Below are 27,201 nucleotides of genomic sequence, written 5' to 3'. Positions count from 1 at the left end.
ACACAGCAGTAAAGTAACAAATTACAAAGGGACTTGATTGAAGAAAAGTTAAACAGCGTTGCTACAAATCATATTAACAAAGAAAATAATAATAATAGAGAAAATAATTGCACAAATAATATCAATAGAGAAAGGCAACCAGAGTAGCAACTTCATTTCTGGAGAAAATAGAAAAAAAATAAATCTCTTCAAAGAAACCTGACAGCACGTGAGCAATTTACAGAATGATTCACTTGCCTGAAGCACCTGCTGCAAAGCTTTTTTAAAAAAAGAACAGTTCATTGCTTACTGAGTCTGCTGAGGAGGAAAAATATAATCTTCTCTCAGAGACCAAGCACAACTCATGCAAACCTTATCACGTGTCAGGTCACCTTATCAGGAAGAGATGCCTACCACTCCATAATACAACAAATAAAATGCATCCAAATCTGCCACAACAACAGACACTTTTTAAATTAAAATGGTACATTCCATTTCATGAAAGTCATCCTAAAGCCTCTTCTCAGAATAGGATTTCCTAATCAAAAACAGGATAAGCCACAACTAGGGCTGACTTATAATAGCATGAGGGTAACTCCCCAAATTCTCTGCTGAGGAACTTACATCTGTGGTGAGTTGCAACATTAGCATTACAAATGCTCAAATCCTTGGCCACCTAAACTGAAACAAAATCACTGCAACTAAGGATTGAGATTATAAATGGTAATTAACTGGGGTCTCACTATATTGGAAAATTTACAGGATCTTTCAAAAACAGGGAAAAAAAGGGTGTTCCCTGAAGTTGGGGTTTTTTTGCATTCATCATTACTTTTCTTACCTACTAAAAGAAACAATTCTGGAAGGGCTTTCTTTGCTGACTACAGACTAAATTGAGTGATTTCTGGATTAAGAACATAAAGCTCAATATTGAAAAACCCAGTGTACTATTTAAGCAAAAAAATGATACAAGAACATTAAGCAGCTAACCAAAGTACTCCTTAATTATGTATAAATAAATAATAAAGCAACATACTGACAGACACCTTTGTTCTTTCAAATGAGCTGCTTTTTATTCTTCATGTTTATCTTTTATCAAGACAAATTCTGAAGGTCTAATTCAGACTATGAGTCACGGAAGAATCAGATCTCGGCACAGAGTAGAAAACCACACAAGTTTCTGCAGATTTATACTTTACTTAACAATGTCTTGCATCAGTTTGACATGAACAATTTGGGAAAAGTAAATACGAAAAGCAGCTACCACAATCTGAGCCAATTTTAATTCCACTGTTAAATACAGCCCACCAAACAAAATCTTCCCTACAATTTAAGTAAGTAAAATAAATTTTATATGGGCCTTACATAGATTTATACATCAATCACAAAGCAGCTTTCTTGATAATCTTGAGTGTTAGAAATTTTGTTGTTTTGTCTTTTGTATCTTTCCTAACCTAGTTACAGTCTTAAAGGAAAACACCAGGAAAGCAGGAAATGGCATTTAGTCTCAATCTCACTTCCACTTTTGGTAGAGAAGAACATCAATTACGTTTTGCCTTGCTCAGGAGCTCACACAAGCTCTAGAATTGCAACTTCCAAATAAATTTCTATTGGAAAAAAATGCTTTAACTATATCTTAAGTTAACGCATCTAAAATTCCTTTTAAAAACTTACACTGTATCATTACTCCTGATTTCATTCTCAACTCAGTGACATATCTATTTTCATGTAACTTAATTGTAATAAATACTTCCCTATATTTTGGGGTTTTTTTAAGCTAGATTGCCTGCAATTAGCATTGCAGTAGATTAAGTTTGTGGAAGTTAGCACACGCCTCATTCACTTGAGGCAGCATGGCAGGAGCAGAGAACATGCCAGCTCTAATTAAATCTAACCAAACTACCCTCTTTCTTACATTTCAATTCTCTTCTTTATTCAAAAATTGATTCTTAAAGTAGCAGATTCCACATAAAAAAATATAACTAGAATATTTACTAACTGTGCCAGACATGAGTTTCTTTTCTAGTAAAATGAGAAAAACATTTCTGAGGAGTCTCTAAACTGAACTGATTATTATCCAATACCTTTCTCGGTAAGCATTTAGTTTTTATTAAATAATTTTCATAACCAATACATGAAATATTGATACATACCTGCAATTTCTTCTATGGAGTTAGCTCTCATGTCCAAAAGAACTGTGCCATTCAGGATGCAGCTCCTCAGCTCAAACAAGCTATGAAGTGACAGTGTGGCAACGTAGGGCTTGCTCCACCTCTCTCCACCATCCTCTACATCTTCTTCAAACTTCAACCACCTATACAAACAATCAATTTTATAACTCCACTGTGCATAAGAAATGAAAAATTAATTACTTCTATGAATGCTGAAAGTACAGACAAATATGTTAAGCGTGTCTTCAGATTTCACTTTATTCTTACTTTTTAGGAAATATGAGAAACTTCCATTGCCTACTTCTTTAATAATGCTGTATTATATCATTTTTGAGGTTAAGTTCATAAGTGAGGTTAAAGTTGAGATAGTGAGCAATTATCTTTGTACTCTACAAGAACTTTGACTAATTCTTTGGCCTACAATGATATTTCTGTGATAGAATAACAAGTTGCATGAAAAGGAGTCTGGAGAAACCTCAATAATGCAAAAGGATATAAGAAACTGGCATGAAAGGATCAAGTCTTTTGTTACCATCCAGCCAGATAAACTTGCTAGAGACTGAATTCTCTACTGATAAAATATTGCACTTAAAATGTTAAAAGAATATTAAACAAACGTCTGAGAAGTCACACCGGGCTGTTGCTGTGTGGAGCCCTGCAACCTGCCAGCACAGCAAGGTTTGAGCAGCTGCAGGCACAGCCCACGCCTGCACTGCCTGACTCTACAGCTCTCAGCTGCTTTATATGGACATGGCAGCAGAGAAGCCAAGCAGAGCCTCACACCTGGACAGCATCTTCACACATTTCCAGACAGCAGGGAAATGTAAAGCCTTGAGACCTTTAAGGCTGAGGAATTTCCAGTTTTACCAAGCCTCACAGCCCAGCAAAGCAGCTATCACAGCTATACTCTTCTGTTCCTGGGCCACACATCCAGCTCTGCTCCTACTTGTAAAATACACAGGTGTGCTCACATTTTAGACACTTGCCATCCTGCAAGCAGCCACCACTTCACTGACCCACCCATCATCAGCATACCTGCTCCCATCCTGATGGAACTGTCCCAGCAGCCTTCAAATCATTCTCTCATTATTTATAGGCAGAGATCCCAATTTGCCTCAACTCCTTGGGTCCTTCAAAATCTCCAGTCTCCTTTGTTTAGCCCTCTCCTCCTCTTTGTATCTAAACATTTTCCCTCCATTTCCTCTGTGAAGAAACTGGCCACTTTCTGTACTTTTTCTTTGCCCATGAGAACTCTTTCCTCTTCCTCAGACCTGTTCCCCACTCCCTTTGCTGTATTCTGTTTTCTCTTCCCAGCCCATCCCCTTGGCTTTTGCATTCCTCCAGAGAAGCAGCAAGGAGGACACAGCACAAAAATTTACTTCCACAAAGCCAAACTATGAAATTGAATTTGCATATGCAAATGAGATTTTCCAAATAAATTTTGAAAACCAAGTCCAAAGGGACATCAAACACGGCTTAACACACTTCTCCCCATCAAGTTCAAAGCTATATTTTGAAAGGGAGGCCTACAACAACTCAGGGAAGAAGCATGTGAGAAGAAAAAAATAGTTCTTAAATTTTTTTTCATTTTGCACTTACACTTGAACTCCCTAAGAAGAGGCTGTTCCTGTCTTCTCATACCTCCATTTTTGTGTATTTTTCTAAACTCTTTAGGAGATTTATAAGATCTTGATGCTTGAGTATTCTTAATTATTTCTGGTTTTATGAATTATTACTAGTGTTATTATATATCTTATTATTTCTGTGCTTAGCTTGTTAGATCCTTTATGGTGATTCAGTAAAAAAATTAAAAACCGTGTTCCATATATTCTAAAAACAATGATCCAAGCATAGAGCTCGACAAAATACCATCAAAAACCTCATACTCTCATTACCTTTTGTTCATGTAAGTCAGTCTCCAACATTGCTTATCTGATTATGCTGCTGCAGTCTGTCCTTGATATTTCCTAATTTAAATCTACTGAACAGTTGTAAACAGATTTTAAAAGAGCAATAAAAGACAAGCATGTTCTTAAAAATCTAAGACAAGTGACTGGACAGAGGCAGGCTTACTATCAGAGCTTGTAACATACTAGGGACACAGATAAGTCTAAATCATGAAAACAGCTTTAATTAGAATTTATAGTGTCAGACATTAAAGCTTACCCATTGGTGCATAAAAATCCACAGGAAATTATTGCTACTGCTCAAAAAATTCTACTTGCCATGGTGATCATCCATCTGCCCTTCCATGAATTGCAATAGTGTAACTGTGTGGGCTGCACCCCATTTCCTACTGTTGCTGAAACTTAGGTGCTTAAATACATTCTCATCCATTGTTACTCAATGAGCCAACAGGCCAGGACATGGAATTAAATCATGTCCAGCTTAGAGCATTCTACATTTGAAATAAATTTCTATTTTGATTTTAATAAGCATATCATAATTTTATTAATTTCATCAAGGGAACATCATTATACTATTTATCACCTTTTGTCTTTTCAGAAATATTCCTGTTATGTCAGGTAATCCTTATTTAGCATATCAAATGAGAAACAGTAGCAGTAAACATAAAACAATTCTAATCTTATGCAGTCTTTCAACTCTAAGTGTTCAGTGGTTTTAAAAATCATAATACCATTTGATCAACCCTCTGAATTCATGAGCAAGGCTCCATGACAGAAATGGCTTTGAAATCCAAATTCAGGCACAGACCCCAATTTGCCAATTTCATACTCCTTTTAGTTTCTCAAAGACAAATTTAAATATATCTACTTTTGCAGTTTAACCCCCTAACTGGTATGACTGACAGATAAAAGCCTTTCTTCGTGTCTTGGGAAACACCATCGGCCCTGACTGAGCTCCTGTTACACACATCCCCTGCAACCCAAATGTATCTGGAGCTATCTCACCTCTCTTGTGTCTGATTGCATGGAAGAGCACTTTCATCCTTACAGCTTTCCTTTACTGCTAAAGACTGGCATAGGTCTATTGATAACACAGTTTAGTTCCTCAGACAGAATGCTTGCTGGAAAAAAATATGCCAACAAGAGTTTCAGCAAGGCAGGTTACTAGAGGAAAAATACTACTCAGGCTAGGGTGTGTACACACACCTCATGTACATGTCCTAGCTTCTAACACCATCTCCATCACTCTCAGGCATCAATAAAAGAGTGCACATGCCTCATTTCAGACACAGTTACTGCATTTTCTGCACAATATGAAGTGGGTGACTGTATTTTATCTGTTTTGTAGTGTGGTATGTGTGCAGCATAGAGATGCAGTATGTACTCACAACAGTTAATGGTTTTAATGTAATATTTCCATCTGTATCAATTTCCACATGAGCTTGTGCCTGCCCACACCGATTTGAAAACCAACCAAAGAACACAAGCATGTCAGGAACAAAGCAGGAGTGAGAAACTTATGTTTCTTGTGACCCACTTTCTTTGGAAGAAAGTTTTGATCCTGGGAAAATGCATTATACTTCCTAACTTTCTCTAACCCATCCATTTTCTAGTCACTATTAACAATTTACTTTCTTAACTATGGACAGGAATTTATTTTCCTAACTGTGCACTGAAATTTAAGCTTAAGCACTTTCCTCCTGGTTCCAAGGTTCTTTCTATTTTCTTCCTTACTACATAATTTCTTCTGCTCCATAAAGATAGTGATATTCTCCACATATTTTTGGTTGATACTAGCAGATAAATGAGTCCCAAAAGTCTGGGTAAAACTTGCTACAAATCAGGTGCCACTTTCTACCCATGACACGTGAATTGCTTTCCCAACACCTGCAACTTGCAGCTACACTATTTAGGTGTACAAAATAAATCCAACTGTTACACTTCAGCACATTTCTCCACAAACTTACCAGAAATATTTTTTTTCCAGAACAGAAACTATGCATCATCTCCATAGAGAATGCACAACTGTACAGCTGGGCCACATACAAAAAGCACTGTGAGAATGACTATTGATTTTAAAAGGTATGTGTTTCTTCTTGAAAATCAATTGATGCCTTGAAATCAATTGATGGAGAAAAAAAAATTATCCTTATATCAATATACCCAAGCTATTCTTTCAATTCTGCTCACTAACTAATTCCATGGATGGGACAGTCTAAATCAGATCCTGGAACAGAAAAGTCCAGTGCACTTTCAATCAAAGTGAAAATACAAAGATACACATGTACTTCATCAGAGCCAACCCGACACTTCAGTCCAGGTGCACCAAGTACAGAGCTTGGTGAAATGAATCCACACCCACTTAGTGCTATCACTCTCATTAAATGTAATTAATCTCTATCTGAAACTACATCCAAAGCCAAAAAGTAAGATTTACAAATATTTCCAAGTGACATTTTGCACACAGATTAAAAACATACAATAAGCCTGGAACAGCAACAAATTCAGGTTGTATCTTCTCCATACCATGCTTTTAGTCAAATCAATAATTCTCAAGTCCTGAATCAATCATAGGTATTTAAAGTGACCTACTGTATTAGTTTCTAAGCACATGATCTTGCATAATAAACACCATCCCATTTCTATTACTCTACTCAAAGCCACTTGGTTCCTTGTGTATGATACCTTTATCTGTTTCTAGAGAAGTAATACCTCCTAATTTCTTATTTTCAGCAAGTTTCCTTATAATAATCCCATTTTTTTAATTCAATAATTAATTTACTAAGCCTCACTCTTCAGGAGTTAGCTGTCACTACCTTTCACACTAATAGTATAATCTCTCAGCATGGCCTGCTGCACCTCTTCAAATAGTTCCTGAGCTTCTAATAGAATTTTTACACTAGAATGCAGTTTAAGTAATACATTCCCACTGCTGTACCATATCAAATGCTTTCCTTCAAAGAATTTAGATTCACTGTTTTTTCCTTTGTCAGAAAAACAAAAATCACTTACCTGATTAAAGAGCATTATTAACTTAGTCTGACATGACATTGTATTGCAATATATCCAATTTTCCACTTATCTCCAAGTCTGTAATTTTTCTTTCCTCCAAGCACTGTATGGCTCTGAAATTGGACTATAAGGGCTCTGTTTGCACCAACCATTTTTATCCTCTCTTGAATAGTATTGCTGTGTTTGGATTAGCACAGCACACTTGATAGAGCCACAGAGAGACAGGAATCACCCTACCCATTCCCTACCATACCCTGCATGTTCTTCCACCTTTCTGGGATGGAAATTATTGCACCCTCTTATTTGCACAGAGAAGCCTTTTGAGTCTTATCTTCATTTTGTATTTGCTAATTTCCTTGTCATCTCCTCCTTTTCTAACCAGTCACCCCATGTCAAATGCAGTCTGAAATCAGGGGATCCAAACTGAAAAAGACCATTTATCTTGACCAGTTCTTTCCACACAGCAGCCCCACTCTTCCTTTCTTTCCATCTTACTGCTAAAGCTAATGAAAATTTTACTATCCCCTATTATGTCACTCTTGTATTTTTTGAGCTCCAAAAATGTAGTTTTCTTTGCTGTTTTTGTCCTGCCTTTTTTCAACAATCTTGTTTCTATTAAACATTTTTAATTCTTCATTTCACAAACAGCAATTGAGAGGGCTGTACATATAAAGAGATGAACCAAAACAGAAATTTATTTCACCTACTCCTTTTGAATTCTATCTTCATCAGAACCACTTGCTGACAGAAATTTTTATCATTTTCAGAAACACAATGCTTTAATAAATTGCCAAGGGATTTTTTTTTAAAGCTGAACTAAAGAAGTTGCTCTTTCCCTACATAAAAATAACAGGACACACAGTGACTTTTACTTTTTAATTTCAACAGAAGTTGATACCCCTCCTAGAGAAGTTCTATGTATTCCTAATCATATGAGAACATTGCAGACGATTACCTTGATTAGATTTTCTTTCTCTGAATATTAATAAGATTATTTAGGAACATTACTGCCTTCCTTTTGCAGCACAATCTCCATATCAGAATTTTTAAACACATAAAAATCTATATTTAGCATCTGTCTATGCTGCCGATGAACAGATAATGGAAGGGAAGGTCATAGAAAAAATTTTGGCCCTCTGGGAAAGCAGAAATTTGCAGTAAAATTAGAAAGAAAACTACCAGCCATGTTCATGTCAGACAGCCCACATACACAGTTACCCACAAAATCCTTCCAGAAATTTTGCAATTTATATTCTACCAAATATATATATATCTATTACATAGATATATATATATATATAAACAGACTTTTGTGCACCATTGAGGAAAACACCGTTAGCAACTGAGAGGTTACATTGTAAAATGTAAATTCCTAATGAAACTAAACAAATTATCTCCCATTTAAATGCTCACGGTAAAAAATATGCAATTAAACGATCTGTACCAGTATTTTTTTTTCACAGCAGAAATGCAATCTAAAAGTCTTCTCCCACTAATTTTGCAGAAATAAAATAATCCAAAACTGAATACTTATTCTCAAACTGTTCATGGAGACTTAGAATATGTAAAAGTTCTATTGCTCCAAAAGTAATCTCATTCCTTGCTTTAATCTTTATATGGTTCCCTTATCTGTTTCTTGAGGATTCTAACAAAATATGAAGTTTGAAAGAGTCTTTAAATTAGAAGATAAAATATTAATTGACCCAATGATTTTAATTCACATATATGGTATATTTACACTATTTTTTTTTCCATCAGTGTTTACTCTGACCTATACTCATAAACCCAAATGAAAATATTTGGCTCTGGGAAACGATGAATGCTGTTGTAATACTAGCAGACTAAGGATTAAAATTATGGGTTTATTTAAGCTTTATACCCAAAACCTGTCCCTGAGCTTGCTACAGCTTTGAAATCATTCCTCAATACACCAGCAACCAATACCTACAGATAATTTTTAAGTTATGAAAATGCTCACCTTGCTGTCTCTCTCCACTCTGCATCCTCTCCTTCACGCCAACAGATCTCATCAAGCTCAGTGAAGAGATCATGAGGAATGTGTTCCTCATCATCATCTTCTGTTCCAAGAATAAACTGCACCCTTTGTGATGGGGTATCTGGAGAAAAATAAAAATATCAAGTCCAAAACACCAGTTTTCTTGCCCTGAGAAAACAAATTTTATGAGATTATCCAGATGTTTTCATTCATATCACTTATTGCCACACAAAAAAAACCCCTGCAGTTCTGCTGTAGGAACATTCAATTACACACAAACACATTCAGATTGAGATCTCTTCATTTACTGTAGCTGACAAGTCTACTTTTCAAAAAACTCCTCCAAAGATATGACCTGATGTATAGAAACGGGGTATATTGGAAGCTGGAATGATATCTCCCAGAAAAACAGAAAAGAAAAAAAAAAAGAAAAAAAGTCACACAGAAACCAGCACAGATAAAGCTGAATAAAGCTGATAAAAGTCTTTTACTCCAGTGTTAGGAAAATCTACTTTACCACTTCGTAAGTCTACATCTGCAGATCTAGCTCAGGTCATAAAGATAGAATACTAAACGTGAAATCTTTGCTGTAGGAGAAACAAACCAAATGAAACCTGCCTAATGTGAATAGACAATTGCAGGCTTGACCCTTGCTCCTTTGTTAACTCCTTCAACTTGGTTAGGCTGCTTGAGATACACAACTTCTTAATCTGTCCCAGCTTCCTCATTTTATTCTTCCTGTCTTCCCTTTCCCTGTTCCTGATTAATTTTCTTCACAACTTTTCAGTGCAGACGACTAAATATGTTTTTTAAGACCTACTATTGTTTTTTTCCACTCAAAAAATTCCCAGAGTCCCAGAGTATCTTAAAGTACATGTATATTCAATGTTCATAGCTCAAGTGCTGTATTAAAAACTCCTATATCCTATTTGCTTATTTAAATGCAAATCTCAAATGAACAAGCTCTGATGAAGCACAGCCTCTCTAGCAATACATGGCTCCTTTTTCTGCTAATGTATTTTAGATTTCTGAAAGGAACCAAAAGTCCCTTGTGAGAGCTGAGAGAGGCCAGGCTGCCAGTCAACTGAAAAACTGATTATCCAGCAGAACAGCTCAGTGATTCCTTGAACATTGCCTAAATGAAGTTCAGTTCTATAACATATTTGTAAGACAAGCTACAGTGTTCCATCTAACAGCAAAGAGCATCACTGCACAGGGTCCTAAAGCTCTTAGAATACTGGAAAAAAATGAGATTATAGCACCCATTGAATGTTAATTAAAGAGAAAACACAGCTCTGATCCAAGCAAATTAAATGGGCCACTGACACAGAAAATTAAATTCAGCAATAGAGATACCTTTTTGATAGCAGTACTAAACTTGCTATAGCAATGAAACACAAACAATACATGACAGTTTTCACCTGAGGTCTATTTGCTTTAACAGAGTGTAAAGATTTAGTGCAGTAGAGCCTATTCACTCCTTCACAAAGCAAGGAAATTAATCCCAAGGAGAAACACAGGGGAGAAGGAAGAGATGTTTGGACTCAGGTACTACAAAGAACCAGAGGATGGAACTGCAAGGGATACAGCTAAAGGAATTACTTTTGGTGAATCACTGAAGAGCAGCAAGAAACTCCTCCACTTTACCCTTTCTTTGCTTTCTCTTCTCTCTTACTGTTCAGTCCTCTTCTTTCTTTAAAAATGTTCACTTTTTTCTTTAAATCAGAGACAAGAAAGTACATTCTAGTTAAGAAGTGTGCAACTTCTTAAAACTAATTTCCAGAAGGACAAAATTCAGTGAGATATGAATTTACAACGGATTAGTGCACATGACTACTAACAGAACATGGAAAACAAGCTACTTTGGTAGAGAGCTGGACTGCAGCTAGAATCTGAGAATAAGCATTGCCAGGAACATCCTGTACTCTTGATAAAATCAGCACTAGAACTGATTTACAGCAACTGCTACTGTTAAGTAATAAATGAGCAGTGTCTCACAGCAGAGCTGTGACAGTTATGATCCTCAAGCAAGTACATGCTTCAGCGTGGGAGGAAAGCAGAGGATCAGAAACCTCTTGAAGTCAGGTGAGCAGTAACAAGGAATCACCTCACTGCAGTGATTTGCTCTTACTGGGTCTTCTGTGTAACAAGCTACTTGACTGACAGCAGTGAATCAGAATCTTTCAGAGACATCTAACATCATCAGGACCAAGCACTGCCAAGTCCACCACCAAACCACACCCCTAAGCACCACATTTAAAGAAATGATGAAATATGCACTACATTTTCTTCTTCCTTGTTAACAAAGCAGTAAAAAAAGCTGCTAGATTCTTTCTTTACTGCTGTGATTTCTATTGATATTTGAAACCTGCAAGTCACAGCTTCATTTTCAGACAACAAGCTGAAATTGAAAAAAAGTAATCATTTGATTTATGATACAATAATTTTATTTCAAGGACAAAACCCTAAAAGACATAAACAATAGGAAAATTATAATTTAAGAAACAGATCTTTTGGTTCCACTTATAAAACTGAATTAACAGGACTATTCATGAGCAATGCCAGATAGATTTGGCTCATATTCACAGGAGTAATAAATACCAAATATGTCATTAATATGTTATATAGAAAATTAGTAACATGTGATTCAAAATCAGTATGGAAGAATACTTCAATTGCTGACTGTCAAACTGTGATAACTTAATCCTCAGTGCAGAAGCATAATATTTGCAAACTAGGACACAATGTTTTCTGCAGTCTAGGCAAACACAAATTGGCTTGAATATTATTTTTGTCTATCTCTGCTTCAAGTAGTGCAGCCAGCATAAAAAAAATCCTTCATACTATTATTGCTATTTCTAAAAACTAATGAGAACAATCTAGATTACTCTTTTAAAAAAACTGAGTGAGACTAATCAGTTACAGTAGTATTTTATCACTGTAATTGTTTTATATCAGAGTTATCAGAAGCAACATGAATTTAAAGTTTCACAATAAGCAGCTGATGATTCTCCCAAGTAACTTGCTCATCACCAGTTCAGGAAATCCTCCACGACCAGCTAGAACTGGGTAGAAAGCTTAGTACAAACAGGAGCTGGGCTACCATCAACAAGCACTCCTACTTGGCTAATGAGCAGTCTCAGTCAGGGAAACTGAAGCAGCTTTGTGATTGCTGTGGCTCCACCAGCCCCTCTGTTTTATCCCTGGGTTTCTCTGGGCTCGTGCTCATTTCATACCTGCAACACTTGCATCCAAACTACCTCTGACACCTCAAATTCATTGCATGCATGCAAATGAGTATTCACATTTAAAAATCTGGCTAATTCCACTGGTCTAATAAAAGGGTAAAAATTAAGACCTGGCAGTTAAGCTATTGCTGTACACACAAATTCAAAGTGGGACTCAGTGCTGCAGAAAGGGAGTGGCCCTGCAGAAACCTGATCTATTGATCATTGATGTATTTATGACACCTTGTACAGGCATCAACAACCCTAAGACAAATGCAAGATGTGGGCACAGACACACCAAAAGAGCAGATTGGAAAGCTAGAGTTTCTAATAACCTGATTCCCAGGGGAAAGGGAGAGCTGCTCCCTGGAACAGCGCTGAGTGCCCACAGTGGCAAAGAGCATCCCACCACACCTTCCCACCTTGCAAAACACAAGGAGAAAGGAATCCTAACTGGCCTTTCCCCCAGTTACAACATCCCCAAGTGGAACCACAACTCTGGGTCAGGCAACTCCCTCTTGCCTAAGGGAATAAGGTAAAATCAAGACTTGGTCTGGGGTAACAAAGGAGGATCACTCTCAATCCTTTCACATAAATTCAGCCCAGCAAATGTTCTGTTCCACTACACCAGTCAGAGTAACCCTCACCTCCTCAGTGAGTGCCAGGGATTCACTGGGACAAACCTCCCTGCCATCAGGCAGAACTGCACACAATCCACCAGGTGATGTCACAAGCAGAAATACAGCTTTCAGTACATAGAAAATGTATCTAAATTCTGTCCTCTGTTCTTGATAAACTCTAGAAAGAGAGCAAAAATGTATTTCCAGTAACACTCCCTTTATTTCTCAGCCTGTCAAGCCTGCATTTAAGGGTAGAATTAGTAGGCAAATACTTCTTACTGGGGTCAGCAGATGAACACACTAACTATTAAAATAAAACTTTCATTACAGAAATTCACATAAGATAGTAAGCAAACTATACAAGATTTAATCCATGCTCTTGTACATCCATATTAAAATAATTTTAAATATGCAAACTATTTTTTTTATTACTCACTGCACAGGGCAAACAGCAGTCTGGGAGTTAACAACTGTAACACAGCTGACAAAAATAACAATCCCTCACAAGTCAAGGAGAAATGGTATGGAAAATTCACAGGAGCAGAGAAAAGAAAGGATCATTTCAGACACAAACATTCATCATCCTCCTGCTTGCACTCACCACCGAAGTGGTGGATGGGGACTCTCCCCTAACCTCCTTCCTTTGCAGATTGGACCCTGTCCTTGGCTCAGCCATCAGCACAGGTAAGGATCATAAATTCAATTTTATTAATTAGAAAACTTACTAATAGTTTAAATTAAATTTGCATAACTAAAGCCCACATAAAACAGCAAACAGCCATACAGGACACTTCTGAAAGTCTTCTCACAGACCCTAGAAATCACATGTCAGGTTGGGAGAAAGTATTCCTTTGGTTGTGCCCTGGCACTTTATCCCTGCAGGGGATAAAGTTCCCTCCCAGGGAACTATCCCAGCATTTTCTTGACATGAATTACTTCCAGCAACCCAGGGCCATGGCAAATAATCATATCTTTTGGATCTGACAATATGGACAATTCCCAAACTTTATATATCCTCTTTTTTGCTAGATTCTTAAAGCTGCAGTTATGATACATTATTTAAATCCAGATTTGCAGCAATCTGTGCCACAGCTGCCCAGAGATTTGAATTTCCGAGCTCATCGTTCATCATTCAAGCATACAGTTAAGAGTAGGTGAATTCTCTTAACATCCATGCTCTTTACAAACAATTAAATTTACCCCACTAACAGCCCTTCAGCTACTTTACACAAATATATCCAGCTGAGTCTTTTAGATTTACTTTCTTCATGTCCTTCAACTAACCAAAAGAAACCCCACTTTGCAACTCGTTTTTGCCTGCACTGCCTTCAGAGCCTTTCCTGAGCTGTGTGTGCAGTCCTGTGTCAGGCTCACCTCCAGGGCTGCTCTGCTTGCCTTGCCACCTCCAATATCATGAATTACAAATTTAAGCCTCTTTAACACTAGGGATTACTAAATCCAGATTTCTTAAAAGAACAAACCAAACCTTCCACAAGCTTCCACAGTGTCTACTCATACATGGACACACATGAGGCTGTAATGAAACCCCAGCTCTCACAGCTGTGTTCACTTTAACCCTCAACAAAACCTGTCCTTAAAGACACCCTGTTCAGAGCCAAAGTCTTCCTATTCCACAATTTTAAAACAGCTATTAAATATCTTTAACTCATGAGTACCAAAAAGCTTTTTCACTGGCTACAGGCAAACAACAGACATCAAAAAAGCCACAGAAAACTGTCACTAAAATCCACATGCACACGAGCAAGTGCAACCCCAGCAGCCAAAGGGAAATCTGCAGCAGGCTTTCAGTGCCACCACGACCCATGGCACTGATGGAGCCTCGTGGCCCTGCAGCTCACAGGGGCTGGCACCCATTGCCCTCACAAGCAGCACCAAGGAGATGCCCCAGGCTAGAAAGAGCCTTTTTTTTACCAAATAAGTTTTAATTTGCATCAATTCCCTAATTTAATTCCAAAGCAGTCATAATACTTTACCCCACAAGGAAAACTGTGGAGAAGGGGAGCTTAAGGCAGAAATGAAACTGGGGCCTTAATTATAAGAGCAGCATTTCAGCTGAGAACAGTAAACCTCTTCAGTAAAACAACTAGCACCACTGCATTTTTTACTAGAGCAGATAAATTCACTGAACTTCTCTTCAAAAAGAAGAAACCTAAGAGACAAGGTGGTGAAAACCTAGACCACTGAACCACTTGGCTTACAATTTTACTACCCAAAAAACCCTCCCAGTGTGCAAACCATCAAATCTGTAAATTGTGCCATTACAAGCACATCATTATTGCAAAATGAAAACACCTTTTACAACCTCACCTCATTAAGAGGCAGCAAACAGAGAGCAAGAATCAGGTGTAGGGAAAACAAAACCCAAACCTGAGTAACTGATCTGTGCCCCTAAATGTCAGGACTCTCTTTCATCCCACAAAGTACACATCCTTTCTGTATATTATTTGTCTAATCTGGAGTTATCTCTGAATCTGTACACTGAGAACACTTGTGTTATTTTTTAAAAATGGCAGTAGGAGATTAAAAAAAAGCTAATGAGCCAATGTCAGAATGTTCTAAAAAAATCTATTCTCTGCAGAAACTTTCCCAGAAAGTAGCTGGTACAGCTTTCCCAGCCAGGATCCAAAGGGATTACCAGGAAGCTTCCCCTATTGTCATTGCACTGACTAGAGGTGTTTTCTACCCATGCTGATACACAGAAAACACTTGAAGGAATTGCTTTTTACTGGACAGGAACCTGTGACTGTGCATGGGGCCTGCAGAGCCCCAGAGCACAAGGTGCACTGCACATCTCCCTGCAGCAGTGACAGCAGAGCAAGGGCTGCACGTGGTGGTACTGCACAGACAAAGTTATAAATTATACAGTTATAGGTTATGACAAAAATAATGCTTTATCCCATGCTGGGTTAACTGAGCACTGTGGAGCACTTCATGTCTGAATATTTCAGGTCTTTACTTGTTCCAGAATCTCTATTATTCAGTGGTTGGATCTTTTGCTTTTATTTTATCTCCTTTCATACTTCACTGCTTCAAAACACTGCTAATTTATTCTCTTGTATCATAAAAATCCTTATGTATTTTTCTGACTTACTTCAAAGCACTGTTTTCCATCAGTTGGTCTCAGTGCTTATTTTCTCCATCTTTTCTTCTTGCACCTGCTCATCAAAATGTTTTTTTCTTTCCCCTTCTCCCTCACAGTTCCCAAGCATACAGCCTTCTACTATTTGGCAGAAAAGCATTAAAAGGTGTCAATAGAAAGATGGAGCTAAGCATTTCCTCTTGCTCAATTAAATCAGACTGATTTATAAATTAAGGGACTAGTTTGGATCTACTCTCTCAGGCAGTACAGTCCCTCATACTGAGTTACACATCAAAAAAAGGAAGTGTACTTGTCTTCCTCTGAGCTTCCTTCACTTCTGGGTACTGTTAGAAACCTGTAGTCATGGGGAAGAACAGCTAAAAAGTGGATAGAGGTTTATTAGGTTCACATTTGCTGTGGGAAGTATCTGTTGTCTTCCTCTGTGCAAATAAAGCACAGAAAAATCATGCTTACATTCTCTCTAAAGGCAATGCTTAGCCCCAGGCAGCACAGCAAGTTGTCTGAAACTCCTGTAAGGAAAAACCACAGTGAAAGAGGGAGGTGTATATAGACTGCTATTAATCTCTGTATTATTTTGTCTGCCTCTTCTGTATGTGCTCAACCTCATCACTGTAGCATTTTAAGATTTGCCTTGACTATGCAAATCCCTTTCACTCTTGTCTATAGAAAGCCACATTTCTGCCTGGATGGACAAATGTCAAAGCTCAAAATCTGTTTCACTGGCCCAACTTCCAGGAGTCAGATAGATAAAGGGGAAAACCCTCAAAATTTACTATTCAGATAATTATTCAGGGTGAATATCAGACTAGGTATTTCCAGATTTGTGGTTCTATCTTTGGATTCTTTGCATTGTTATCAGCCAAGCACTTGAAGAATATCTTCAGCAGTCTGAATCCAGAAAAGATTTCCATGTTTCTGGCCTGTAACTTGTCTGTCAAGTGACACCACTTACACACACCCTTGAATTGGTAACTATAATACCTTTAAAAGTGAAATTGTGACTTTAAAGACTTCAGATCTCTACTCATTTCTTGAGGTACACCAGAGGAAGAGTGCAGTGAACATCAAGCTACAAATCTACTTCACAACTATCATTTTTTCATATTACTGCTATTTCACCCTCAGTGATCCTTTGAACACAGGCTGATTTACCTAACACAGAATTAAGTTGAACATTGCATTTTATTGTATGCACAAATGTCAAAGACTATTAAAACAGATTAAGCCAGTTAATTTCTTTTTTTTTTTTTTTCACTTTTGACATTAAGAAGGACACAAGCCTAGGTCTCCAGAAGTTGAAAGAACAGAGCTAAGTTCTCAGCCAAAATGTGTCACATACTGGCACTTAAATAAAACCAGATGACTCAACAGAAGACACTGTTTCATAGTTCAAGATATCTCACTTCTTGGCTAATGTAACTTTCAATTGTTTCTTTTTAATCTGACTTTATATGTATATATGCATATTCTTTTTGAAAACTGCTTTAATAATTTATGAACTTTGTTTTTTTCCAAGAAACTGGTTTCAATACAGTATTGGGTCTTTTTACATTTGAAATCCATTCCAGACAGAACCACCACAGCCAATTTTTTTCTTCACTGTTCAGTCTTCAAAACATAACTTGTATCTGCTAAGTTTGAAAAAGTCTTGACTTTGTTTTACTCTCAGTATAATAAACCATTGCACAAGATTTGAGAATTTCAAGCTCTAACCATCACCATTTACCACATACTTGCTCAAAAGCTTTCCACATACATAATACAAACTTCTGATTAAAAGAAAGTCTTATAATTACTATTCTGTAACCTGAAATTACACTGGTGCATTTCCTTAATGATTTAAAAATGCACTAGCAGATTGTTTTCTGCACATGCTTCCATTATATTTTACACCCTTTCCATAGCCTTGGACATTTCATCACATGCACTTTTATTTTTGAACAGCATGTAATATTCTCGTGTTTTGAGACAAAGCTTGACTAATTCATTAATGACAACCTTCCTCTTCTCTGTAATGCTTTCTAACTTAAAATTTTGAGAACTTCAGGAGTTTCATATCACATTTGTTTACTGAGAGGTATTTTTCCCTGCTTTTTCCTCAAGCCCACAGTTAGCAGATCAATGTTACAATGGCACATTTACAGCATCATGTCAGGAAAAAGGTAAACACAACCGAGATCATGGTTTGAATCTGATAAAACACTGCAGCTTCAGTAACATCAACATCACTACAAAAGTAATTGTAAAGGACCCCAGCTCTTCTATGTTATGTTTTAGGGGCAGATCTCCAGAGCCTACCCTGAGGGCAGCTGGTGCCATGTGGCACTTCCCCACTCAGTGGTGGCTGCAGTCTGTCTTTGTGAGAACACTTAGGAACAGCTCCTTCAGGGCTGGAAACTACTGAGCTTTCTCATGTCTTGACTTCCACTGGCTGGGGCCCCTCAGTGGATGCGTTCAAAGGATCCAATCACCAGCAGAGGCTCTGGTGGATTCTCCAAAACCCTGCTGCTAATCACGTCCAAGTGATAACAGGACAGATTATGCACAATCATGCTGACATTTATTACTTAAAGACCTATCCAAAAATAAAATTTGGCTTACCAAAAGGAGGAGATTCTCTCCCATCTTCTAATCCTGAGTCCCGCTCTCTGTCTCTCTTCCTGTGCTTATGCCCGCGGTGCCGATGGCGTCGGTGACTTTTTCTTCCGCCCAGAGGCACATGAACCCCAATGAACAATGTTCGATGGCCTACAGGTAAAAAAGGTGTCTTTGAGAAAGGAACTATGTTATAAAAACAATATAAATATCCTTAAAAGCATTAGTGGTGTCATTCCTGTGATAATTGTGAAGTTATATAATATTTATTATTCTAATGTTAATAGTCTTGACAGTATTGATTTGAATAATGACGGTTAAGCATCACAGATACACAACCCCTTGACAGAGGAAGAAATTCCAATACTGAAGTCCTTATGATGCAGTGCCAGATTTTATTTTTTTTTCTTCAAATTTGCATCTTTGTATGTGAACTTTCATTAAAGCCAGACAGGTGTTCTGTTAAATGTCTTCCAAAACAGTAACATAAAGAGACACATGGATCTCTTTGGATTGAACATTTGGTAAAGTTGCTGTTTGCTTTGTGTGTACAAGAACTTTACCAAACTCATTCCTATTTATGAGCCAAACCTTGACAGAATTCTTGTGGGAAATTCACTGAATAAAAAACAAAGAAAAGAAAAAAAAAGAAATTGAAAAAACAATAAAAACACTATGTAGGCAAAAGCACAAAATCCCTATAGCACTTTACATGCTCACATCATAAATATGTTGCTGGTATCTTAGGGTGCTTTCATTTCTTCTGTTCTATTTTTTTAAATACATAAGAAGGTACATATTGCATGCCTGCTGCCTTCAAGCCTGATGAATTTTATGTTGCTGATCAAGCCCAAAATATTTAGTTCTCTTAGCTATGTGGGCTAACAGGATCAGAGCAGAGTAAAGCATTTAGAAGGGGGAGAGCATAGCAGAAATGTGCACTAACCAGAACAAATGGGAAAGGAATCATGACTCACTACAGTCAGGTCTTCTACATTTACTCAGCAGAAAGACATAGCCCAGATTACTCATCTCAAGTAACATTATTTTCTCCTTGAAATGAACAAAGCACAGCTCATGGACATTTGCTGCTTTGCTGTAATCATTCAGCAGTGTCAATCATCTAAAAAAGGTCAAGAACACTAAGCTAAAGCAGCACGTGATCTCTAATCCCATGGAGACTCCAGAGGAGGCAGAAAACACAGCAAGGCAGCATGTGTCACAAAACATCAAAGAAATTCAATCCTGACAGGAATTCTCTGCAGAGGCAGAGCTAAAAAATCTGCAGAAAAGACTCTGGACACCACACTAGTTACTTCCCTAACACTGATCCTTGTAGAGGAGGCTAGAAAGCAGAGGCATCAATTTTTGAGAGACTATTCTTGTAGAGTCAGGTGATCTTCCTAATACAATGCCCATGAGTTGAAAAATATTTGTTTATTTATTTATTATATACCTCTTTCTTCTTGCTTATCCCATTTAACCCAAGAAATGGTTTAAAGAGAACTGCTGCCTTTTGTGTATTTCAAATGCATTGCAGTCAGCAGTGCATGACACGAGGAAAAATTCATTTAAAAAATACTGAAGGACATGAGTAATGTAGTACTTCACATTTTCTTATGTCCCTCCTTGGACAGAAGAAAAAGCAAAAGATTTTGAAAGGAAGGGTTTACTGCCCCTAAGACTTTTAGTAATTTCCAGAGGTGCAAATAGATTGCTTTTTTAATTTAGTAACTAAGTACATTCCTGCTGCTTTGTGACAGAAGGGGCCATGCTTATCCTAGTTTTCTCCCACGTCAATGATCAGATTGTACCTGCATCAGGAAATGCTGATTGAGACTCACATTTCAATTAATTTCCAGGGCTGAAAGCAGTACTTGAGTCCAGACTGTTCTTTATTCAGTACACTGAGACACAGTGCCAGAACATTGGGGTGTGTGTCTGAATGCCACAGCAATTTTCCTTATACAGACACAATCAGTTCCCACTGAAAAAGAACCAGGATCCTGGAAACTGAAATAGACATCAGGAAAAAGCAAAGTGGATTGTACTCTTTCTGTGTGAACCTACTGAGACCAGCAGAGTGCTACCTAGGCATAATTTCAATAAACACATGGAGAAAGGTAGGTGCTTGTAACAAGGATCTGACAAATAGGAGGAAAAGAAACTGACAGGGGAAAAGCAATAGTTCTCTACAGAAAAATCACAGAGCAAAAGCAAAAAATCTGAGAGTTAAGTAGTTCTGGTTTATTAAAAGATCACAACTGTGAAGCAAAAGAGACCATCTGGGAACAAAAGAGTAATGAATTCTGAATTGCTGACAAAATGACAATGAATGATAGAAGCAGCAAAAAAAAGAAAGAGAAAATACAAAAGAAATCCAATTACTGTATTACCTTACTTCAAGTAACCTTTTCATGGTAGGTATTATGAGCTAGAGTCCAGAACGCAATGTACATTTTTCTGAACAAATTGTCCAAGGCATTATCAAACAAGAGTTTCCAGAGAGATCTCTGAATTTGCCAAGACTAGAAGGTCAAACATGGACAGAGCAGGGCAGATCTCAGGAAAACCTGACTAAAATTTCTAACAAGAAAGGGCATCTACAACTGAGTGAACTCAGGATCAACCAGGATATCCACTATCTAGGCTATCCTTTTAGAGAATAACTGATCATATATGGGCAGTTCTTTCATTTATCTCTTAGAACTTTTTTGTGTCTTCTTTTATTTACTTCATCAGGATGCCAACTTAAAATGACTGAATATTGCTCAAATACTGTAAAATAATTCTGCTCTGCCATACATTTTCACAGAAATTATTAGATCATAATTTCTCATTATTTTTGGCAAGGCTACAAAGACACTAAAGTATGGGACATAGTAACAACTGCAGGTGACATCAGGGCACTGGGCAACCACTGACATCAGGCACAACCTAACATCCATCCTCACACAGCACTGACACGTGGTTTAAGAGGTGAACATAACACCTTGCTCTCCCTGCCAGATGGCTGTGGGTTTTGTGTTCAAATTGGTTTTGGAAGAATGGGAGGCACTGGGACAAAAAAATCTGTACTCTTAGCATCCCTTTAAAAATATCTTAATTCTACTAAATTAAGGGAAATATTTACAAATCCTCTCTCTCCATCTCCATTTTCCCTTGAAATGTCACATCACTAAATAATTGTAATGGGTTTCCCAGAAGTACCTAATTTAAGTCAGCAAGCACCATCGATTATAATGGGTTATGTGTTTTCAGAGCTCTAGAAAACCCACTACATTCCTTTTTCTTTCCATTTATTGAAGGCATAAGATAGGTAGCTAGGATAAGCTTCTGGTTTTAAAGACCCAGAATGCCAGGTTCTGAAAATCATTTCTAGATGTTACTTTGGTCATTCTCAAGGGATATGCAGAAAATTCCTGCTATTCTGAGCCTGGGTTTTTAGATTATTAATTTGCTATTGGGTTCTTAAAATAAATTTAAGTGTAAGGAATAATTTCTCCTTTCTCCTTTCAGCAACCCCAAACAACACTTCTTCCTAGATTTTATTCTGAGAAATGTCTCTGCAAGACATATTCATATGAATAATATATGTCTCATATCTGTCTTTTCTAGGGCAATGATTTCATACCTCCACAAACTTACTCTGCTGAAGACACAGCAGAATAACTTTTTTCTTCAAAAGTTTAGGGGAGATCCTGATTTTTCCACAGGGCTATATGCACTTTCATCTGTCTCAAAGCTAATTATAATTAATAGTACCCCTTTTAAATGTTTTATAATATCATTTGTATTTAATGTAATCCTGTAAAAATTAAAAAAGAATGCTTTATAACAAGGGTTATTATTTATTCAGTCCTTAAATACTTTAACTCAAGGAGTGTTTTAATGCTTTGAAGGTAAACCACAAGCTTCCTATGACATAAATGCATACATTTGAACTAACTTTATATTCTGGGTTTGTTCCCCAGCTATTGCAATTTGATTCAGAATAGTCTTTTATTAAAAATAATCTTTTTACAATTTACCAGTGGATGTGTAGCACTGTATAAATGCCACTGCAGAGCAGACCAATTCAGTGCACTGCATTTCTTTAATAAGTTTTCACACTGTAAATAATCTTTGTGTATTACTGTATTTTCTCAGTGGGTCTGTTTTAAAAAATTTCTTGCTTCTAAATCCTAATACTGAAAATATTAGTGCATGTGCTCAAGTTTCTCTTCCCTAGCAGCACATCTGGAATAAATCAACATCTGAGTTCAGAGTGTGTTTTTGCAAGGACAAAATCACAGCCTTTCTATGATAAAACACTACTGATGCTAATGTAAGGTTGATAGAAAAACTCAGGAAGATCAGCTAAATCCTATGGCTCACTGATATCTAAACCAATTCTGACTTTTGTAATTGTAACATAAATTAAACACAGCATAAACCATGGAGAAGAGCCTCTCTCAGCATGGAAATTCTTTCAGGTCTCCATGTTACACCAGGAATGTGGAATTCCAGCAGGTACTTTGGAGCTTCTTAGTGAACCAGCCCAGTTGGTGGCAACTGTGTAAAAAAATGACTGTCCTGGATGCAAACATCCATGAACACCAGATGCTCAGGGTCCATGTGCTTGTGCTGCCTTCCACCTGGGATTATCTGAATTTGCCTGAGGCACCTGCTGACACCAAGGCTTTCAGACCCCTGCTCAGAGCCATGGAGGAGAGATAGGGAACAGATGGGTCTTGAAACACCTCCAGAAAGAGCAAAGGCAGGCTTCTGTGACCTACTGAGGAAACAGAGTAGGTGTTACAAAGGCAAGATGCCTTGAGAAAGAACACTTTGCCAGTAGTTCAAGCCAAGTCTCAGCTGACTGCTGACCTCAGCAGAACCAGAGGGGTTTCTCCCTCCTCTGGAAAACACTCAGTGCTTGAAGCCTCTCCTATGCATTGACAGCTAGAGCTGAACCAAATGCAATTTTTCATCCTCTCAAAAATGAATGGTGAGGTAGAGACAGAAAACCATCAGTCCATGCAGGGTTAAAAACATTGCCTTTTTCCTTACAGGAAAGAAAGTGATTATGGTGAATTGTGTAGGAGTAGAAGTACATGACTCATGATTCATTATTGTAGTGCAGCAGGGAGGCAGAGCTGGAGAAAAAGCAGAAAGGACAAAAGCAATCCTTCCAAAATCAACAGTTTACATTGCTGTTTGTGGTTCTGGTTTGCCCAAAACCCATTTTTCACCTTTTTGCTATGCCATAATTTGGAGGAACGGACAAGAAAACCTTCAAAATTTCTTTTAGATTATACATAAAATTTATATTCTAGAGTAGATTAAAACAGAAATTATATAGAAAAAAAATAAAAACAATATCCCTGACCCAAGATAACATTAAGGACACGTTCAATGTGGAGGATAAGAGCATCTCACTGAAGTCATTAAAGTTAAGGACCTTTTAAAGAGCCTCGATCATTCACTGCCCTCCCAAAAAAATCTTGCATTTTAACAAAAGATATTTCCAGATTGTAGGTGGGCTAAAAAGTACCTTTTGACCAATACTTATGCTTGAAATTCCCTAGATTCCTCCAGAGGAATCCAGAGGTGTTGTATGTATGGTTTTATTACAAGATCATGACCTTTCCAGGCAGAAGAAAAAAAGCCAGCAGACACAGAATATAAAAGAACCTGCTCAGATACACAACTCTCAACTCTTTCCACTGATGGAGTGAAGCTGTGGTTATTGGAGGGAAGAATTTGACCTATATTTCTAAATTAGCAGCAAGCCAAAAAAAAAAAAAAAAAAAAAAAAAAAGCAACTTCAGTACAAGTACAACTGTGTGTTGAAAAATGAATGTTTCTATCTTCTGATGCTGCAATTAAGCAGCTTTCACCAACAATGGCAAATTGGTTTATGTCAGTTTCATCTGGGATTTCACAAAGTGAAGCATTTGAATATATTATTCCCTACAAATACTGAAAAGGTTTCCTGCCTGTGAAGCTGAGAGCAAATTCAAACCAAATCCACAACCAAATGTTATCATCAGCTAAAGGCTGTGGTGTTCAACCAACACTGTGGCACTTGTTTGCTTCCATTATTTCATTATTCATCATTTCAAAGAGATTCTGAGAACACATCCTTCAGACTTATTAGTGAATGTTTAAGGTGAACCACCTCCCCAGTAACAGAGAAACTGCTGAGGAGGGACAAGAGAGCAAAGGGATTAAACCAGGTGACTGCCAAGACAAAAGGAGAAAAGTGAGATCTCAAGCAATATTGAATTATGTAGGAAAAAGAAAACAAAGCTAGATGAGAGGCACTACAGAAACGTGTGCCTTAGGAATCACAAAGGGAACAAGCTTGAGTATGTGATACCTGGTAGGTAACAAAATGAAAGAGCAACCCTTCAGGTACAGACAAAGGCAAATCATTCTGGACTCTGCTTCCACTGCACTTCTGGTTCCATCGCAGCGCGGCGAACATCACTGCAAGGAGCACGAGCGGGGTCAGAGCCAACGTCAGGATGAGCAGGGCACCCAGGGAAGCACAGGCCAGGCAGCCTGGAGCAGGGGATCTGTACTGACATGGTAACAAATCATTTGCAGTAGGCTCGAGCGTCCTGGGAGCCAAGGGGAAGGGAAATCTTGGTTGATGCTCCTGTCTGACCAAGCAGAGCCGGTGCCTGACTTGTTTCTGCATTGAGGCACGGGTGAATCGAGGCCAGCTTATTAAAATTTATATCCTGTCAGTCCTATGAGCTACTGGGTCCTATTAATTTTCAGGTAAATAATGTCAGTGGCAGACAGGTGTGCTATGATGTTATTTCCACAAAAAAGGTCCAGTCTCTGAGAATAAAAGGCTGCTTAAAACTCAAATTTCTACTAAGTAATAATATATGGAGTTTAGCATTTAATCACAATGAGGTTTTTCATATATTAATCCAAAAAATATATAATCAAAATTTCATTAAAATAATTTTTAAATTACTGTCACAAGCTAGAACAAATAAAATAAAATAAAATAAAATAAAATAAAATAAAATAATTATTTGTAAAAGATAATTAAATACTCTGGAGTTTCACCTTTTTTGTTCAGCATTGACTATCAAAATTATCCTTCATGCAGGTTGTTAATTACAAAATATCTCTACAAAATTTACAATTAATTTTTGGTTTATTAAGTTTAAAGTCTCAGCCTCTGCATCATTCTGTGTTGTGCCAGTCATATTTATATTCTAATTAAGCTTGAAGGTTTTTTGTGAAATTCAGTAAGCAATCCACGTAATCTGAATTTTGTGAAAAGTGTCAGGAGGCATATCCTGAGTCATATTCATGCATATACTGGATACAGTGTTTTATGTCGCCTCAGAGATATGAAACATGGCAAACTTGATTTCCCTCAGGCAAAATTTCCCATGCCACTTAGGCAGATTAAATGAATGAAACATAAAAAACTTGAACAAAATCTTGACTTGTCTGAATCAAGGATCATTTTGCCATTTTCTCCAACTGAGCCAGAATTCATCCCTGATTCATGCTGGGACCCACCCACCTCCCTGCTGAAGCTGCTTCCCAAACCCAGCCACAGTAATACCCACAGCAGTTCTGAAATACTCTCACAAAAATCCTCCAGCTGCAGTTGAGCACCTCCAGCAAGGAGTCCAAGGAATGGTCACTTTTCCCCTCAGCTAACACTGTGGCCATAAGGAAAAGACCTTGGCCAGAGTGTATTTCATGTCAATCCCCTTGCACATCTGCATAGTCCAAAAGTCAGCATGTGACCTGAGAGAATCTGAGATCTCCAACCAGAGCAATCCAAGTACTTTCGACCTATGAGATAAACAGTAGGTATATCCTACTATATCTGATCAGAATATATATATATTATATCTGATCAGAAACTGTTCTCACTGAACTTCATTGAAGCAATGGCAGCCAGCCAGAGACAACCCCATGGAATGAACTGGAATAAGCAGCTGCTGAAGTGCACATCTGTCCAGGAAAACTTGCCTAGCTGCCCTCAGTACAGGCACATTTACAACCTGTCATTTTGCAATTAAATACTCAAGCATCCAGAATCAGTGCTCAATTCTCATTTAGGAATTCCACCACTGATAAAAATGAGAGTATATTTATTTCAGTAGGATTGTTGTCTGTACACACATTGAAAGATAGCATGCAAAACAGGTGATTATAACCAGGGAATATAATCTCTTTTTTGCTTTTAGAAATGCTTTCTCAGTCCCTCCATCAATGCAATAGTCAGCAAAATGACCTATTCAATATTAGTGACTGATCCTGACCTTAAAACTCACAAAAAATTAACTATGTGGAAAAATAATTGGTGCTGAAAATCTGAATGCCAAAGCTCTGCAAACAATTCACCTCTGAAGCACTACAAACCTTAAGTAAAAAGATACAGTTTGAAGCACTTACTGCACTAAGATGAGCACCACATCCCTTCTGTTCCCATAAGTACTGCAGTTCCTGTCTTATGTTCCCAAAGTTTTACTATACTGCTCAAGGAAAGAAAATACCGATCTAGAGAGAATGAGGAAAAAAACTATTCTTGTGTCCGTTCTTTGAGG

General features: G+C 37.5%; 1 protein-coding gene across 2 annotated transcripts in view; it reads right to left on the bottom strand.

Annotated features, from left to right (window-relative positions):
* SLC4A10 (solute carrier family 4 member 10) overlaps positions 1-27,201 on the bottom strand; it is a 113,897-nt gene that overhangs the window by 60,618 nt on the left and 26,078 nt on the right. For both annotated transcript variants that reach the window (XM_059852948.1, XM_059852949.1), the window contains exons 3-5: positions 18,632-18,778; positions 9,045-9,183; positions 2,130-2,290 (exon numbers count right to left, since the gene is read on the bottom strand). In XM_059852948.1, coding sequence (XP_059708931.1) covers positions 2,130-2,290; positions 9,045-9,183; positions 18,632-18,778 — 447 coding nt within the window. The remainder of the gene's footprint in view (positions 1-2,129; positions 2,291-9,044; positions 9,184-18,631; positions 18,779-27,201) is intronic.

This window comes from Haemorhous mexicanus, chromosome 8 (genome assembly GCF_027477595.1).
Source record: "Haemorhous mexicanus isolate bHaeMex1 chromosome 8, bHaeMex1.pri, whole genome shotgun sequence".
NCBI classification, from domain to species: Eukaryota; Metazoa; Chordata; class Aves; order Passeriformes; family Fringillidae; genus Haemorhous; species Haemorhous mexicanus.
Note: the sequence above shows the minus strand (reverse complement) of the source record. Positions and strands in the feature narration are given on the sequence as shown.